This window comes from Candoia aspera, chromosome 1, assembly GCF_035149785.1.
Source record: "Candoia aspera isolate rCanAsp1 chromosome 1, rCanAsp1.hap2, whole genome shotgun sequence".
Classification (NCBI taxonomy): Eukaryota; Metazoa; Chordata; class Lepidosauria; order Squamata; family Boidae; genus Candoia; species Candoia aspera.
The window spans coordinates 9,772,431-9,792,459 of NC_086153.1; the positions used below are offsets into that span (position 1 = coordinate 9,772,431).

At 43.2% G+C, this 20,029-nt stretch overlaps 1 protein-coding gene across 4 annotated transcripts in view; it reads left to right on the forward strand.

Moving 5' to 3' along the window:
• The first annotated feature begins 312 nt into the window (after positions 1-312).
• The window catches only part of SGSM2 (small G protein signaling modulator 2), a 126,452-nt gene continuing 106,735 nt past the window's right edge, over positions 313-20,029 (forward strand). For 2 of the 4 annotated variants that reach the window (XM_063297130.1, XM_063297121.1), the window contains exon 1: positions 315-655. In XM_063297130.1, coding sequence (XP_063153200.1) covers positions 599-655 — 57 coding nt within the window. In that variant the 5' untranslated portion in view covers positions 315-598. Of the gene's footprint in view, positions 656-20,029 lie in introns of all 4 variants that reach the window. The other 2 variants (XM_063297138.1, XM_063297145.1) reach the window with 2 other exon arrangements.

Here is a 20,029-nt window from a genome sequence, read left to right on the forward strand (position 1 = left end):
TATATTATAATTTAAGCAGGGGCGGGTGCAAAGAACAACGGACGGAACGATCCTTGCTGCAAGGATTGCGGGGCCAAGAATCACCATTCTGTCTATGCTCCGGAGCCCTGCGCCTTTCTGCAGGGTCTGGAGGTGCCCCCCGTTTCCTTGGCCAGGCAAGAGGCCCCACAGCCGCCTGCGCGCCCCTCCCATCATACAAGCGGATTGTTACCAAATAATCTCCCCCACCGGGCACTTTCCTCCCTCCTCCTCCTCCTGCCCCCCCGGGGGAAACCAGGCTGGGCCAGCTGGAGTGACGTCAATGTGGGGGAGGTCACGGAAGATGGCTGCAGCGGCAGCGGGTGAAGGGGTTGCCCGCTGCAAGAGCGAGCGCAGGCCTGCAGCGGCGGCGGCGAAGCAGGAGGAGGACGAGGAGGAAGAGGAGGAGGAGGAGGAGGAGGAGGGCGCGTGGCTCGCTCGCCTCTCCGGGGCCATTCGGTCCCAGCTCTCCAGAGCGCCCCCCGCCCTGCCTTCGCTCCCGGCTTAGTCGCCTTTTCCCCGCCGGACAGCGCTTTTTTCCCCTTCCCACCGCCCCGGATCCCCCGTCCCAGGCGGCACTATGAGTTGCTCGGAAGATGCCGCGAAGGAAAAATTGCTTTGGAACGTGAAGAAGGAGGTAAGGAAGAGGTGGGGTAGATTTGGGGGGTGGGGGGTCCTTAGCTTTTCTACCCCGCCTTGATTTTGCACCGGTTTCCGGGTAGGAGAAATCGCCTGCCGTCTAAAGAGATTCCCTCTCCTTCTTCCCGGGGTTGTGCTGCGTTTGGGGGTCCGTGGTTCGCACCCTATAGTTACTGCGGGGTGGCTCCAGGCAGTCCCGCGTTAAGTGGGAAAGTCCTCACCTTAGGGCTCATCCCCATGAGTTGGACCCAGCTTCTGTCTTAAAAACATAAAATAATTAGGAAGTCCTTCATGGCCGCGTTCGCACGACACGTTTGCCTGCTTACAGCACTGATCTGGTTTTTGCTATCGCAACAGGCATTGACCCGGGCTGGGTTCGTTCAAAACACTAAGTTACAATGAAGTTGGCTGCTTTGTGGCCCAGGGGACGCCTTCCCACAACCTGCTGAAGCTAGTCAGGACTTTGGGCAAAGCTTGCTTCGAGGTTTATTTTCTGTGGTTTAATGTCTTGTATGGACCTGGGTTCGGGGTATTCTGAGAATCCAGAGAACGAGTTCATTCAATATGCAGATCGTGAGATGCGTGTGCAGAGAGCCAATGGGTTGTGCAAACCCAATTACGGCATGTACATCTGCAGCATGGAGCTGCATGTGTGCACACACAAGCGGGGAGGATTGAGATTTGCAAAGCGCATTATGGGGCAATTCCAGACCTCTTCGCTGGAATTGCTGGTGGTGGTGAGAAAATAGTCTGTGGAAGATTTCAAAATCTTTCAGAGAGAAATGAAAATTTTCTCATTTCTGAATTGAGATTGGAGCAGGGCGGCATGGCTTTGATCAAATATACATGCGGTATAAGCTCAGACTCCCTTGTCTCTCCCTTGTCCAAGAAGGTGAGGTGTTCCTGGATCAACACTCAGCTGCGAGGCTTTACCCTTTTCCTAATAATATTTATTTTGGCACAAGCCCAGTTTGATTATGATGCAACCAAGTCAAGCACATTTGATTCATCTTCATCTTGGCAACCTGTTTGCTTCAGGTTCCCTTGTAGGTATAAAATGGTGAGAGTTCCTGGAATCATGCAGAGTGTCCCCCCCTGCCCCCCATTTCAAGGAACTTACAAGCAGCGTATTGTTATTGATGGCTGTTTCTCCTAATTTTTCATCAAAAGGCTTCTGGTTTAATCCTTGACATGTCTAGTTCAAAAGGGATCAATTGATGCAAAGGACCTGTTTTTTGAATAAGATTTTGGAAAGAGAAATGACTGCTAGGCAGAATACTTAGTCTACTTGCGCAGACTAGCACAAGTCAATTTGTATCTGCTGATTCAAACAAGAGTGCCTCTGAGGGCCTGCAGAATACTATTGTCTCACAAGGGACCTGTGATGACAGCTATTTTTCTAGGACTGGTATGATGGTTGTGGGATCAAAGGAACTATGTCAGAAGGCTGCCTTCATTCCCTGGATCTTGCATATAAAGTCTTAAGGACAGTTATGGAGGAATGCTCCTATCACTAAATCCTGGCCTGGTTTGGGTGAAAAATTATTTAAAGGTGAAAATCATGACTCAGAGTTGAATCCAATTCCTGGTGACTTCATAGATACACATATGCAGTTTCCTTGGCATGAAATGATTTGCCACTCCTCTTTTCAAGTTATTTTTATGACTTCTCAGCCCTGAAATTTCCTGGTGGTATTCTATCCAAGCACTAACCAAGTTCAACCTTCCTTGGCTTTTCTAAGATTCATCAAAGTCAGTTAGGGGCTACCACATAGCTGGGCTGGAAATCCATCATGCAGCTTGGGGCCCTCCAGGTGTGTCAGGACTACAAACCGCAACATTCTTGGCCAGAGAATTCTGGGGATTATTCATATTTGGAAGGTACCAAATTGGGGAAGGCTTAGTATGTCTTATAAGTCTCCATTACATGCTCACGGCCAGCAGAGGCCTTTCCCTTCACCTGGAAACGGGTCCTTTTTTAACCCAGAGAACTGATACCAGTCAAAGAGAGAATCAGACCTGCAAGGCAACGTTGTGCTTGGCTCCTGTGCCAGGGTGCAGATGAGAGGGCAGAGTGTGTTGTGGCACTTCAAAGGCTGGGAGGTGTGTTGCTGAGAAGGCTTTGTAGTAGGAAGACTGGGATTTAATGATAGATCTCTGCAGAAAATTGACAAAGATTTTGTTTTCCATGCTGTTCAAAATCTGCAGCAGCAAAATAACTTATTCCCCTGTAGATCATCCTGCTGAAATGGAAGATGCTTGGGGTAATCAGGAGTGAGCTGTCACTCTGAATAAATTCCTATGCTCAGTTTTTTTTTTTAATCTAAGTATATCTTTCTTGCATCAGGACCCCAGTTGGCAGAACTCAGGAGTTTCAGTCAAAAACTTTACGTCTGAATTGCCCACCGGTGCATTAGATTCTCATAATTTCACTGGATGCATTTGGAAATGTTATCTTTAGCTGGCAGAAATCATCTGTCATTATATAGGCTTCAGCGGGGGGGGGGGGGGGATTGCAAGTAGAACAAAATGTCTATCAAATGCATCTTTTAGAAAGGATCCTAAAGTCTTTATCTTCTGTGAAAAGAATGGTGATGAGCAGTTTGGGTGGGTGGGAGGGTGGGGGAGCTGAATCTAGGATTTATCTTAATACTCGATCTCTCTATCTTCTCTCGTTGTCTCTTACCCATCAGTTACTGTGATCTTGATGACGCAGATGCTACTGCCTTGCTTGCAACTGTGAATGTGTGTTTTGGCAGGCGGGGCAGTGGCGGGTGAGAGCGACAAGCATTCATTCAAAAACTAAAACCCTTCCCTCTACTTCAGTGTCACTGATGCAATTTAAGTCATGCTCTTGCCTGGTCGAATGGGTCGGTCCTGGTTGATTAACCGCATGAGTGTGAATTCGTCAGATAGTAGATTTAGAAGTGTAGCTCTGCATAATGAATAAATCCAGTGTTTTGATGGGTCTTTTGAGAGCGAGGGTCATTCTTTCTTTGTTTTACAATGCTGTGTCCCAGCAGTTGTTGACTCAGAAGAGGCATTCTCTTTTATTAGTCAGAGAGAGAAGAATTTGGGATCCTTCCTAAAAGCTATGTCTTGTATTGGATAGACACTCTTCCCCACTTGCAATGTGTATGTATACAGGTAGTTCTCACTTAATGACCGTTTGTTTAGTGATGGTTCTGACTTATGACGGTGCTGAAAAACTGACTTACAACCGGTGCTCACACTTACGACCATCACAACACCTCTATGCTCACATGATCTTGATTTGGGTGTTTGGCAACTGATTCGCATTTATGACTGTTGCAGCATCCTGTGGTCATGTGATCGCCATTTTTGACCTTCTTGTCCAGCTTCTGGCAAGCAAAATCAGCGGGGAACTGTGTGATTCACTTAATGACCACATGGTTCACTTAATGGCTGCAGTGATTCACTTAATGACCACCGCAAAAAAGTTCGTAAAATCAGGTTGGATTCGCTTGATGACTGCTTTGATTAGCAACTGAAAGTCTGGTCTCAATTGTGGGTGTTAAGTGAGGACTACTTGTATGAGAGAGAGAGAATGTATATAAAACTTATAGAAACTGACAGCCCTACAAGGTTAGAATCCACAGGAAGGTTAGAACTATATTGAGACAGGCTGTAGTAACAGAATCTTGCAAGTCTGCCTACATTTTCTGTTCCCTCCCTTTTATACAAGTCATTGGGGGGAGCCAGTCTGAATCTGCCTTCCTGGGCTCAATGCTTCTGCACTTGTTTTTGTCTAATGGCTCCTGGACGATTTCTCCAAAGTCATCTCCATGGCTCCCTACAGAGATGGAGGAAGAGGGATGCTATCCTGTGGGAAGGTAGTAGAAGAGGCATTCCACCCTCTGTATGTGTGTGCATGGATATGAATAATAGTGGGAAAGACAGAGAGGAACGAAGGGGCTGGAATGCCCTTTTGTAGGAAGGTGCTAGAAGAGGCATCCTGTCATTTTATGTGAGAGAGGAAGGAGATTGCCTCTTCTAAAATAGAATCTGCTAGTGGTATACTTGCAAGATCTTACATTTAATACATAGTTTGCCATGTAAGTATATTTTGAAAATATAATAAAATGAGTGTATTTATTTCTGGTTTAACTGAGCATCAACACGGTGTCCCTAAATACAGGAAATTAGGAATAGTTAGGAGTTGCGTATAATTCAACTATTTGGTATGCATCGAAGTTAGCTTGATGGAATCCATGAAATCTCCCCTAGAAGCATCAGTGCTGGGTCAGTGGTTTGGGCAGAGGTAGCCAAGATTTTGAGAACGTGGGGTGGAGGTACCTCAAAAATATCTCCCATGGAACACTATTCAGAAAATGACAACTGTCACAAAGCACCTCTTGATCCAAGGATTGATGGCCTGCTCCCCGCCCCAGGATGCCACGTGCTTATCTCAATGGGAACATTGTAGGAAACAAAGGTTTTCATAATTTGTCAGCTCAGATGACTCTGAATGGATCTGGCAGTGTTACAAGCTCAACTGATAATGATATGGTACTAGAAGCTGGGTTTTGCACTGCAGCATGTTAGCTCCCATGCAGCTGGCAGCCGTGGCTAGGAGGGCCTTTGCACACCAAGTTGTGTGCCAGTTATGCTTGTTCCAGGACCAGGAGACCCTGCTCACTGTCAATCATGCTCTTGTGACCTCCTGTCTGGACTACTGCAATGCACTGTACATGGGGCTGCCCTTGAAGAGCATTTGGAAACTTCACCTGATGCAGAAAGCGGCAGCAGGGGTCGTAAATGGTGCTGGTTACTTGGTACATCCATGTAACACCACTACTTTATGAGCTGCATTGGTTGCCAGTGTACTTCTAGGTGCAATTCAAGGGTCTGGTTGTCACCTTTAAAGCCCTTCATGGCTTGGGACTGGGTTACCTGAGGGACCATCTCTCCCCGGGTGTTTCTACCTGTCCAATCCAGTCCAGTCCAGCAGGAGGGGCATGTTTTGGGTCCCGTCACTAAGGAATGCCGGTTGGCAGGGCCCAGAAGGAGAGCCTTTTCTGCCATAGCACCCGCCTCATGGCACATTCTCCCTCTGGACATTAGGATGGTCCTGACTCTGCTGGCCTTTTATAAGGCCCTAAAAACCTGCTTCTGGGCTTGGGCCCCCGAGTCTGGGCAGGGCCCCGTCTCCTGGCTGTATTAGCATTTGTGGGCTGTGTTATTCCCTCTGCTGCTATGCATTTTTATTTTATGTATTGACGATAGTCCTTGTTTTTATTTTTATTTAATATTGTTTGCCACCCAGAGTCTCTTGTTGAGACGGGCAGCTGTACAAATTGATTAAATGAATAAATGAATAGATTGCTTATTTAAAAGAATTTTTAAAAAAGGTGGGGTGGGAAGCCTAGGAGCCCCAAGGGAAGTGCTTCTGAGTACTTGGCGTCTTCTCCTGGTGCGATCCTGCGTCCACTGCTTGGGTCAGGCCCATTCCAACGGATTATTTCTAAGGGAACGCAGTATTTACAAGAGCAGCTTGCTCACTCTTCATACAAAGGCAACAAGATTTAGAGATACAGGGCTTTGGATCCCAGGTTCACAGAGTAATCACCGCAATATTGTACTGTATTGACTTCTCTTCCAGGCCTGTCTGTCCTTCTTTTAAAAAATCTGTTTAATTGTGTCCGATTCTTGGAGACTGCCTGGACAGGTCCCTGCAGTTTTCTTGGCAAGGTTTTTTGGAAGTGGTTTGCCATTTCCTCCTTCCTAGGGCTGAGATAAAGTGACTGGCCCAAGATCACCCAGCTGGCTTCATATCTAAGGCAGGACCGGAACTCACAGTCTCATGGTGTCTAGCCTGATGCCTAAACCAGGGTTCCTCAGCCTTGGCAACTCTAAGCGGTGTGGACTTCTAAGCTGGCTGGGGAATTCTGGGAGCTGAAGTCCACACCGCTTAGAGTTGCCAAGGTTGAGGAACCCTGGCTTAAATTACTACACCAAACTGGCTCTCTTGTTCACCTTTTAAAGCTATTTTAACAAATGGACTTTAGCATATCCGTACGTGAAATCTTGTAGACCTTTGTAAATAATATAATTGTAAATAAATAAAATTCTCAACCTTGGCAACTTTAAGATGGGTGGACTTCAACTCCCAGAATTACCCAGCTGGCACCGATTCAGCCTGCAGCCGTTCCCCATCTCACTAGATCTTCTTTTGGGGCAGTGAGACCTTTAAATGTCGATCTTTAATCTATGTTCCGTTTCAAACAGGTGTCAGATTTCCATGAACTGCCCTACAGTGCTGCTTCCCTGTTGCTAATTTTAAGCCAAAATGGTTTCCACTTGTGCCTTAGAATGAGTTAGATATAGGTATTATTTCAAATTCGGGCAACTTCATATTAAAGAGGTAAGTTTCATTCTTTATTTTCAGTTTAAGAACACTGTGAATGCATACATACAGGCCTACCCATGAAACGAATGTAATAATTTTGCAACTTCCGGCCTATATTTGAGCCTGAATGTGCAGGGGTTCCCCGAGGCCTGAAAAACATTTCAAGGGTTCCTCCAGGGTCAAAAAGTTGAGAAAGGCTGGGCTAGAAAAACCAAGAGCTTAGAATGTGCTCAGTTCTGAGATCACTGCCCAGCTGCCCAGCCCATTGGGGTATGTTGGGGAAAATTTTTCCGTAATGGTTTTCTCTGTGGCTCCTGGATGGATTTGGCCCATTTCAAAGGTCGCCCATTTCTTTTGCCACCTTCTCTCCACAAACCAAATCCGGTCCCATTCTGTTTAGTTTTTGGAGCATTATTGTGCAGGCAGGCAGACAGACCACATCCTGACCTCCTTGAATTTCTTAAATGATTTAATAATTGCTATTGGGTTGGAAAGAATAAAAATGGGCTAAGAAATATTGGGATCAGATACAGACTTTAATTCAGAGAATTCTCAAAATAAATGTACAATTGAAACCAGAGGTTTTCCTTTTAGGTTTGATGGGTAAACCGATTGAAAGAAAACATGGGACTTTGTTTTTATATATGATAGCAGCAGCGAGACTTTTATTTGCACAGAGGTGGAAGGACTTACAAATACCTACAATGGAAGAATGGATGGTGAAGTTAATGGAATTGGCCGAGATGGCAAAATTGACTGCCTTAATTAAAGAAAATACTTTGTCTAGCTATGTTTCTACTTGGAAACCTTGTTTGTACATTTTGCTTGAAACTGAAAGAAACAAAACCTTAATTTTGTGGTTTGATGTTTAGAACTGTTTATGATTATAGAAATATTGTGTACTATTGTTAATTTTAGAGTAAGAGGTTAATGTATTTTATATTTGTATCTGTACCAAAGAAAGTCAGAAGCTATTCTTTTTCTATTCTTTTCTTTTCTTTTTTTCCTTTTCCTTTATTAATTTATTATTTATTATTCAAATTTTATTACTGCCCATCTCCCCCAAAAGAGGGACTCTTCTTTTTTCTCTTCTGCATTCTTAATTTTGCTCTCATTCTGATCTTTTCTTCTTAATTCTTTTTTCTGTTTCTTTATATTTTATCTTTTGTTGAAACTTAATAGAAGTTTTATGAAAAAAAAGGGAATAAAAATGGCTGGTGGGCTTTTGTAGAGCCTAGGAGAGTGGCCCGTGAAGATTTCTTGATGCGTTTTTGTAAACTTCTTTGTAATTGCCTTTTTTAAAAACTTATTTTATTCTTTTAAGGGTTTGATTGTAAACCTCCTCCTGTGCTCTTTAAATGAAGAGGTGTTAAATAAACAGAATAAAAGAATCCAGTTGGATTCTGCTGAAATCAGCTTCAGCTTTACCCATAGTGAAGCATTTTGATTGCTCTTAAATTATCCTGTTATTTTTTCATTTTCCCCACCTGGTACTTTCCCACTGAAGCAGTAAAGGTAGCTTTGCATAAATCCAAATTGTGAAAAGCCTACCCAGGAAGCTTCTGTAACAGAATTTTATTCCTAAGGAATTCAGTTTGTTGTCCTGGATGCAGTTTCTGTGTTCTCAAAGATCAGGAGCCGGCAAAGCTTTTCCAAAGTTGTTCTTAAGAAATATTTAAGGACTCCTTTGTGGATTTTGACTTTTTGTTGTTGTTGTCAGCTTTGCAGTTCCCATTGGTAAGTGATTTATTTTCTTGACTTTAATAGTAAGGCACACTCATAATACATCTTGAAAATTTGGCTGAGCTGCTTTCCTGCTATGATTGCTTCTAAGCCCCTGTGTCTAACAATTCACTGTCCCATGAGAAAATAAAAGTACGCCAAATTCTAGAAAACAGGATGCTGTTCAGCTAGTCCATGCATCAGAACCAGATCGCCCCTGGTGATCCAGCTTTCATACTGGAGACCATTAACACAAAGTGAGAATTGCATATTATGGGAGCCTCTGTAGGATGGTGAACTTACTTCATACTAGGATTGGGGAATAGCCCTAGAGCACTGTTTCTCAACCTGAGCAACTTTAAGCTGTGTGGACTTCAACTTAAAATTGCCAAGGTTGAGAAACACTGTCCTAGAGCCACCTTTCTCACCATCAGATGGGTGGATTTCAGTCCCCAGAACTATAGTTGCATGTTGGGGTCTGTATTACAGTTAATCAACTGTATTAAAATATATAGATTGGCAACTTTCAGAGGACCTTTGGGACAGCTTGCTAGATTTGGGGGATAGATACTTACAGTTTAGGGCCACAAGTTTACTACTTGTGTTCTACAGGCCTGGCCCCCTGTGTTGCAGTGCAGGCTGCAGAGTTTTGGGGTACTCTGCTGTTCAAATACATCTGGAGGCAGGGCCAAGGGAGGGCACTGGATGGGTCTGAATGACAAAATCACCTGCATGACATCTCAGTGTATTCCCTACCCCTTTTGTGTGTGTTGCGAGGTCACACGTACAAAAGGGATGGAGGTTGCAAAGGAGGTCCTCTGCTGTACGCATACATCTGGAGGAGGGGTCAGAATGAGCATGGCATCGCAACATATGCCCTTCCTCTTTAGTGTGTGCATTGCACGCATAAACAAACAAGGGTGGAATTTGTAGCATGATACCACACCAGTGTTTTCATTATTTAGCAACAGAAGGGCCCAGGGTAGAGACAGGCTTGAAAGAAGAACTCTGCCAGTTGTGAATTCACTATTTTTGTGGGATGATAATCCTACAAGAGCTACCTGTATCAGATACTTGATGGCTGTGAGTATTTCAACCAGGTCACTTAGCTGTTAATTTAAGTGGGTCATTTGAAGACTTACTGGTGCATTTACAAACCATATTAGGCTTTGCGGAGGGAAGTTAGTTTTTGTTTAAGTTCAGCAAGTGTGCAGACCTAGCCCATTTAGTTTATTTTTATTTATATATCAAATTTAGTCACTGCCCATCTCACTCAGATGTTAATTGATGGTGCAGGGTATTATGTGAAGCAGAAAAGAGCTTAATTCAGTAATAAAGTTAAGCACATTGTGTGGACACAGTCACCAACTGATCCCATTTCCAGAGGGATATTTACATTAGCCCACTGCAGCAGAATCATAACTAATGAAATTAACGCCTTGTAAAAGTAAAGAGTCTGATGAATGAAGCTCAACTCCTGATTTATGATCTTGGGAGAATTCCTACAGGCCTGCAAAAGTATTTCTAATTCAGAGGCTATTTTCCTCTTGAAGTAGGTTTGTTGCGATATTTATATATATACATATCAGTAAGTGGGAAGATGAGATTGCTAGGAGAACATGGAAATCTGCCTTATATCTCATCCAGCTGTTGGTCTGTCCAGGTTGTGTTCTTAGAATAAGCAGAGTTCACAAGTCACAATAATTTTTCTAATTATGCAAGAAAATGCACTTTTAAAAAAAATCTGCATTATTCAGGTCTAGCCTTAATCTTGAAGAAACTGTAAACTCCTTGCAATGTGAAGCACTTATGATTAGTCCATTAAGGAAATGAATCTGGAGGGGAAAAAAACCTATTACACACCGCAGACCACCAGTTCTGTCCTGTCTAAGCAAGAACCACACCGAGACGAGGAATAAGTCTCTAGTGTTTTATTACTGTTATTGTAGACAGAAAATCCTACCAAACTGAAGAAGCATGGGAAAACCCAGACAGATAAACCCCAAAAGTCAAGGTGGGTCTGTTCTGGGTTTCTTTGAATAACAGCTCAAATTCTCTAAACTACGCATGCATTTTCCCCCCTGGATAGGGGCCCCCTCCTGCTCACCATCAGTACTCATGACAGGTTCTCCCTAAAATAAATGGGCTGTTTGCCTTGGAATCCCATCACCTCCAAGTATTTAGCTGGCACCCGAGGCCAACCAAGTTAAATAATATATTTTATATACATAAAAGGTAAAGGTTTCCCTTGACGTAAAGTCCAGTCGAATCCGACTCTAGGGGGCGGTGCTCATCTCCGTTTCTAAGCCTTGGAGCCGGCGTTGTCATAGACACTTCCGGGTCATGCGGCCGGCATGACGACACGGAACGCCGTTACCTTCCCGCCGAAGCGGTACCTATTGATCTACTCACATTTGCATGTTTTCGAACTGCTAGGTGAGCAGGAGCTGGGACGAGCAACGGGAGCTCACCCCGCCGCGCGGTTTCGAACCGCCGACCTTCCGATCGACAGCTCAGCGGTTTAACCCGCAGCGCCACCGCGTCCCTTTATATACATACATACATGCATACATACATACATATATATATGATATGAGACCTAGAAAATCTCAAACCCCTGCTCTTCCTTCCAGGTAGGACTGCCCCCCACCCCCATGTGCTTGCAGTCTTTTTTCCTTTTTAACTGAATGGGACATCTGGAAGGGAAATTGTTTAGGACTGAGTTGGAATGAATTTAGGAGTGAATGCTGGCAAAGAGCAGCAGCAGAATGGTTATTCCCAGATTGCTCAAGTTGTGTTCACACATCGCCTGTTATTTCAGAACCTGTTTGCCTTCTCTGTTGCCAGCTGCCTGGTGGGTAACACAGCTTGAAGAGTTAAAAAGGAAATAAACTCTCCAGGCAGCCCACAGTAGGTAGAAGGTCCATGTCTTGTTCAAAAGCTGTTGCGGTGGGAAACACTGTTGGCTGGCTTTTCTTCCTTGTTTCCTAGTTCCTGGCTCTGAAGCCCTATAGAGGAAGAGAAGGGACTGCAATTTAAGTCACTCCCTAATTTCCTGCAGGATGATGGAGAAGGGATGAATGAGCGGGGACTGATCTGATTTGGATTGGAGTTTCTCTAATGTCTACCACTAATGGTGGGCAGGAGTAATTTAGGAGGGGCACGAATGCCTGCTGATTGCTACAGAATAAAAAGAATTTTGGGATGGTGAGTAGGATTTGCAACATTTCAGAGTGGACAGCAGTGTTTCTCAATCTTGGCCACTTTAAGAAGTGTGGACTTCAACTCCCAGAATTCCCCAGCCAGCCATGCTGGTTTGGGAATTCTGGGAGTTGAAGTCCACACGACTTCAAGTTGCCACGGTTGAGAAACACTGGTGTAGACTCCTGTTGAAGAAAGCAGGGATTAATTCAGGGATGATTACACATCAGACCACAGAAAGAGAACACATTGGTATAAAATGTACATGCTAATCTTGGTGCCTGGCTGGAAATGTGAGTGGAAATACTTCACAGGACATGATAGTGTGGGACGTTGTCATCAGGTGAGCTGTGTGCTAATTGTAATAACTGTTTCCCCGGTTATTAATGGCTTAAAGCAACCTTAAGCTTTTGATTCGTCTTATTTTTAATTGTTCTTGGACTGGTTACCCTTCAGTTCAGACACCACCAAATACAGGTCTGCCCTGAAAAAGTGAAGAGACAACTTGTGAGTCTGTCGCATCCTTGTGGAATTATTCTGGTTTTTCACACACTCCTCCATGAGGTTCATCCTTTGCAAGCCTTGGGGTTCCTCGAAGCATGCTGATGCTCTTGCCTGTGGACATTGTGGGAGAAGACTGGTGTTAAGTCTGTGGCAGCCAAAATCAGGAAGAGTCTGGTAGCACCTTTTCCAACTTGCAGATTTTATTTAAAGGCAGAAACTTTCACAAGTTGCAACTCACTTCATCCAACACGTAGAAGTGCCTGTGAGCAATTGCCTGCGGGTGATGCTGTCCTGGCTCTCTAAGAATCCATGCACAGAGAATAAATGTGCAGTTAAGTTTGTAAGATAACAGATTTATTCTGAAGATAAAAGCAGCAGGGCTACAAATGCAATGAATATCATTACCAATCTCTATTGTTACTAAAGGATTAGGGGCAGGGGTTTTTGTTACACCTAAAAATGGCAACACACAAACCTGCCACCCAGGAAAGAAGGGGCTTTGTCACTGAAAACCCTTCCCTTCAGTTGTCTCCCTTCATCCCCAGGCATCTACAAAAAGCATTTAATTGCCATAATTTGTTTTTCTCCAACCAGATTTTTACATCTACCTTCGCCAACACTCCCATCGGACGTGGTGATGGCCACTGATTTAATGACTTTAAAAGGAGGCAAGACAGATTCATGGAGGATCAGGATAATCCATGCTGCTAGATTTGATGGCCATTAACTGTCTCCAGATGCACAATAGCATCTCTTAAATTATTAGGTGCAAGAATGCCATAGTAGAAGAAGGCTGTTATGTAATCTTCCTTATGATACCAGCTGTCTTCAACAGAACTGACCAGCTGATTTGCTTGAGTAGACTTGTTAAGGTGACACCCACCTCCAATATAGGAGGTTCATGGAGTAGAAGACAATGTTCATCTGTCCTTCTTGTATAGACTTCTCCACCTTTCTGCTGGAGTTCAGGAAGGTGGTTAAGATGGAACTATTTCAGAGAGCTTTTCATTTTCAAGGACTGTTGCTTGGATTGTAGGCACTGAGCAGGGTTGATGGTTGACTTGGTCAACCACTAAGATAATTGGAGATGGTCCTGTTGTGGGTGGCAAACTTGGAGAAAGCGAGCATGGTGTAGTGGCTAAGGTACTGGGCTGGCATCTGAGAGACCCAGGTTCAAGTCCCATTCTCAGCCATAGGATGTTCAATGGATAACTTGGGGCCAGTCATTCTCTCTCAGCCCAAGTTACTTCATGGGGATGTTGGACAAGGAAATAGGAGGAGGAAGCACAATGAGCACCATCCTGAGCTCCTGTATGAACAGTGGAATACATATCCAATAAATGCTTGTTTAACCATCCAATAGGTCAAGCATGGCTAGTAACCTCAGAATCAGAAGGGGCAAGGGACATGGAGTCCCAAGATCTAAGTGGCTTCCCTTGTTTTCATTTTAATGGTAGAATGCAGCAGAACCTGGAGCTTTATGGCACTGGGGGATTTCCTTTTTGACTTTTGAATAGTTATTTTTTTAAAAAAGGCTTTTCACCAGCTTTATAGGGTACTTTGTTTCACCAGGAAGCATAGACCTCACTGCAGATCTCAGGCTGGGAAGGACTGGTTAAGGTTCTCCATATTGGTCTCAGCACCTGGTTGACATTCTTTAGTTGATATATATTGGTGTTCTCCATAGTTACTGGTATCTAAGTGCAAAGAGAATTTATCTGTTATGTCAGTATCTGATCCAAATGACATGTAGTTTCTACGTTTTCTCTTCAGTGCTTATAGTAGAACAAGTAGCCATTTTTAAAGGTGCATTTGATTGTAACTATGAGAGTAAATGATTGGAATCTTTTAAGGGGCACCACCACAGATGTGGTACTTACGTTGATGGGGTTTAAACAAGCTCCTGAGCCAATAAAAACAAATTGTATTGTGTCTTAATATGATGGTCTTGTTCACACTTCTAAGTATAATATGCTTATTGGGATTTAGCATAGTTGTTGTGATTTATTATCCTGATTTTTGTTTAATGAGTTACACAGACACAGCCATTGTGGTCTTTGGGGTAATAGAGTGGAAATCTTTCCCCCACCCTGGTTTTAAAAATTCAATCTCTTACTGCTTTTTTAAAGACCTTTAGGAATTTTAAAATTTGATTCCCTGGAGTTTTATGGTCTGAGGAGTATTTGATGCCAGAGTGAGATTTTCAGAACTGACTTCTATTGCTGTTTTTATTTTCTTTTTGAGATTGCATGTTCATAGTTTTATTACCTTTGTAGTTGCTTTATGTACATCCTCCATCTTCATATTTGATTTCGTTGCTTTCCAGTTGTTGGTCTGCTCTTTGGGTTGAAGACCAATATAACTGAACAACTCCAGGATAGAAAAATCTAAAGCTACAAGCTTTAAGGAGGCTTCATTTTTGAGCAGCAAGTAAATACAATAAATGAAATGTATTTATTTTTTCATTCATTAAATTTATACGCCACCCAACTTACTGTATAAATAACTCTAGGCAGCTTACAAGTAAAAAGAGAATAAAAAAATCTTTAAAATATATACAAAGTTAAGACGGAGAGATTATATTCAACCCACCAACCCACTCAACCCAATTAAAATCAATCAACCCACCAACCCACTCAACCCAATTAAAATCAATCAATAAATCAACCCACTCAACCCAATTAAAATCAATCAATAAATCAACCCACTCAGCCCAATTAAAATCAATAAATCAACCCACTCAACCCAATTAAAATCAATCAATAAATCAACCCACTCAACCCAATTAAAATCAATCAATAATGAATTCTCCAACCCATTCAACCCAATTAAAATCAATCAAATCAACCCACTCAGCCCAATTAAAATCAATAAATCAATCCACTCAACCCAATTAAAATCAATCAATAAATCAATTCTCCAACCCATTCAACCCAATTAAAATCAATCAACCCACCAACCCACTCAACCCAATTAAAATCAATAAATCAATTCTCCAACCCATTCAACCCAATTAAAATCAATCAGTCAACCCACTCAACCCAATTAAAATCAATCAGTCAATCAACCCACTCAACCCAATTAAAATCAATCAATAACTCACTCAGCCCTTCCTAGCTAGCTGAAACAGGGAGGGGAGGAGGAAATGCCTTATGGGAAGACCTCTTTGTCCCACATAGTGCATATGGTCTTATCCAAAGGCAAGGTAAGAAATTCCAGGTCGCATTGTCCTTGGAACTTCTTGTCACTTGAAGAAACTGACTACTACGGCACTCTCCTGGCCCTGCACAAAGCTTGAAGTAACTAAACATGATGCCAGGGCAAAGAATGAGCAGATGACCATTGTTCAAGCAGGAAGAGAGGAACACCCCATAGTTTAACAAGACTCCACAAATTTTCTCTCAAGGATGCTATTTGCAGGCAAATCTCTGCTGCCTAATGCTTCCTATTTTTCTGTGAATCAAAGCAACTTGTGTGCAGAAGGACACTCTCCTCTCCCTTCTGGATCAATACAGCATGGCAGGGAACCAGCGGTCCAAGATTATCCCTGGCTGAGTGATTTTTTTGTTTAAATTGGCAAATGGCACAAGTTTTGCTGCAGCCAAATATAAGTTTGTTTGCTGTAGGGTTTGGGCTATTTAAGGGATACTGCAAGTGTGTAAGTTATTTTTGTCTCTGAAGCTGGGGAATTCTGGGAGTTGAAGTCCACTCAATGCTCTAGAGCAGGGTTCCTCAACCTTGGCAACTCTAAGCTGTGCGGACTTCAACTCCCAGAATTCTTTGCTTTGCTGGCTGGGGAATTCTGGGAGATGAAGTCCATACTGCTTAGAGTTGCCAAAGCTGAGGAACCCTGCACTAGAGAATTGGGATTTGAAAGTACCTGGATGGAAAATTGTCTCTGTTGACCAGAGAAACCTGTCTCCCATTTTACTAAGGACTAGTCACTGGGAGCCACGAGAGTCCTGCAGGTGATCCTTAGTTGTTGTTGTTATTTATTCGTTCAGTCGCTTCCGACTCTTCGTGACTTCATGGACCAGCCCTCGCCAGAGCTTCCTGTCGGTCGTCAACACCCCCAGCTCCCCCAGGGATGAGTCCATCACCTCTAGAATATCATCCATCCACCTTGTCCTTGGTCGGCCCCTCTTCCTTTTGCCCTCCACTCTCCCTAGCATCAGCATCTTCTCCAGGGTGCCCTGTCTTCTCATTATGTGGCCAGAGTATTTCAGTTTTGCCTTTAATATCATTCCCTCAAGTGAGCAGTGAGCATTCTGGCTTGATTTCCTGGAGTATGGACTGGTTTGATCTTCTGGCAGTCCAAGGCACTCTCAGAATTTTCCTCCAACACCACAGTTCAAAAGCATCGATCTTCCTTCTCTCAGCCTTCCTTATGGTCCAGCTCTCACAGCCATATGTTACTACGGGGAACACCATTGCTTTAACTATGCGGACCTTTGTTGTCAGTGTGATGTCTCTGCTCTTAACTATTTTATCGAGATTTGTCATTGCTCTTCTCCCAAGGATTAAGCGTCTTCTGATTTCCTGACTGCAGTCAGCATCTGCAGTAATCTTCACACCTAGAAATACAAAGTCTTTCACTGCTTCTACATTTTCTCCCTCTATTTGCCAGTTATCAATCAAGCTGGTTGCCATAATCTTGGTTTGTTTGAGGTTTAGCTGCAAGCCAGCTTTTGCACTTTCTTCTTTCACCTTCATCATAAGGCTCCTCAGTTCCTCTTCACTTTCAGCCATCAAAGTGGTATCATCTGCATATTAATGTTTCTTCCAGCGATTTTAACCCCAGCCTTGGATTCCTCAAGCCCAGCATGTCGCATGATGTGTTCTGCGTACAAGTTGAATAGGTAGGGTGAGAGTATACAGCCCTGCCATAGTCCTTTCCCAATCTTAAACCAGTCTGTTGTTCCGTGGTCTGTTCTTACTGTTGCTACTTGGTCGTTATACAGATTCTTCAGGAGGCAGACAAGATGACTTGGTATCCCCATACCGCTAAGAACTTGCCACAATTTGTTATGGTCCACACAGTCAAAGGCTTTAGAATAGTCAATAAAACAGAAATAGATGTTTTTCTGAAACTCTCTGGCTTTTTCCATTATCCAGCGGATATTGGCAATTTGGTCTCTAGTTCCTCTGCCTTTTCTAAACCCAGCTTGTACATCTGGCAATTCTCGCTCCATGAATTGCTGAAGTCTGCCTTGCAGGATCTTGAGCATTACCTTACTGGCATGTGAAATGAGTGCCACTGTTCGATAGTTTAAACATTCTTCAGTGTTTCCCTTTTTTGGTATGGGGATATAAGTTGATTTTTTCCAATCTGATGGCCATTGCTGTGTTTTCCAAATTTGCTGGCATATAGCATGCATTACCTTGACAGCATCATCTCACAAGATTTTGAACAGTTCAGCTGGGATGCCGTCATCTCCTGCTGCCTTGTATTAGCGATGCTTCTTAAGGCCCATTCAACCTCACTCTTCAGGATGTCTGGCTCTAGCCCACTGACCACACCGTCAAAGCTATCCCCGATATTGTTATCCTTCCTATACAGGTCTTCTGTATATTCTTGCCACCTTTTCTTGATCTCTTCTTCTTCTGTTAGGTCCTTGCCATCTTTGTTTTTGATCATACCCATTTTGGCCTGGAATTTACCTCTGATGTTTCTAATTTTCTGGAAGAGGTCTCTTGTCCTTCCTATTCTATTGTCTTCTTCCACTTCTGCGCATTGTTTGTTTAAAAATAATTCCTTATCTCTTCTGGCTAACCTCTGGAATTTTGCATTTAATTGGGCATATCTCCCCCTATCACTGTTGCCTTTTGCTTTCCTTCTTTCTTGGGCTACTTCTAGTGTCTCAGCAGACAGCCATTTTGCCTTCTTGGTTTTCTCTTTCTTTGGGATGTATTTTGTTGCCGCCTCCTGAACAATGTTGCAAACTTCTGTCCATAGTTCTTCTGGGACCCTATCTACTAAGTTCAGTCCCTTACATCTAGTCTTTACCTCCACTGCATATTCCTGAGGGATATTAGTGAGCTCATATCTAGCTGATCTGTGGGTCTTCCCTAATCTCTTTAGTCTGATCCTAAATTGTGCAATAAGAAGTTCGTGATCTGAACTACAGTTGGCTCCAGGTCTTGTTTTTACTGACTGTATAGATGTCTGCCACCTTTGGCTGCAAAGGATGTAGTCAATCTGATTTCGGTGTTGTCCATCTGGTGAAGTCCATGTATAAAGCCGTCTCTTAGGTTGTTGGAAGAGAGTGTTTGTTATGCAGAGTGAGTTGTCTTGGCAAAATTCTATCAGCCTATGTCCTGCTTCGTTTTGTTCTCCCAGGCCATGCTTACCTGTAATTCCAGGTGTCATTTGACTGCCCACCTTAGCATTCCAGTCTCCCGTGATGAAAATAACATCTCTTTTAGGCGTGTTGTCCAGTAGGTGCTGCAGATCCTCATAGAATTTGCTAAGTGAAGTGGTCATTAAGCAAATCTGACCCAATTTTACTTTTTTGTGGCAGTCGTTAAGCAAATCACTGTGGGTGGTAAGCGAACCACGTGGTCATTAAGTGAATCATGTGGTTCCCCATTGATTTTGCTTGCCAGAAGGCAGACAGAAGGTTGAAAATGGCGATCACGTGACCACAGGACGCTGCAATGGTCATAAATGTGAACCGGTTGCCAAGCACCCAAATCAAGATCATGTGACAGTGGGGATGCTGTGACAGTTGTAAGTGTGAGGACCGGTCATAAGTCTTTTTTTCAGCACTGTTGTATGTCCGAACATCACTAAATGAATGGTTGTTAAGTGAGGACTAGCTGTACTGAACCAGGTGAGCAAAGATCTAATTTTGTGTAAGCCACCTTTATATTTTACGTATCCACCAGAGCCAACTTTTTAAGTTTAGGGAGGGCTGAATGTTTCTTTGCCAAGCTTTCCCTTCACCTAACCGAGCTCACAAGATTGTTGAGGCATACTCCCATGGATTCCATTTTAAGTGTTCAAGATGTGGTTCAGTTAATAAATGGACTGCTACTGTACCTATATTTGTGAGTGTATGTGTGTGTATTTTACTGTTTCTGGAGTACAGTACTTAAAAAAAATCCAGTACACCAGCAAACCATTTTATTATTGTCCTGAGGGAAAGCCTCGATGTGACAGAGAAGTTAAGAAGACAGCTAACCTCAACATGGATAGACATGGCTTGTCATCAGGTAAAGCAGTGGTCCTCCGCTTTTTCTTTTGGTACTTTGTCACTGAAAGTGTTTACAGACCACCACATAAATTACTTTTTGGCAAGAGTGGCTGGAAATACCATGGGGCGTGTTAGATTCCTCTAAATGGTCTCAAGGGGACAAGTAAAATCGATAAGAACAGAAAACTGCCGAATTCTTGCAAGATTACAAAATCTTATTAGATTTTGTTGCTTTTGCTTGATGTATATTGGGATTTGGGGCGAGAATGCCCAAATCTTTGCCATTTATTTATTAATATTTTGTTTCGTTATGTTGTCACTCGTATCTAGCACCACAGACACTGTCCCCAAGAACCAGCAGTGGTCTTCAAAACACAGG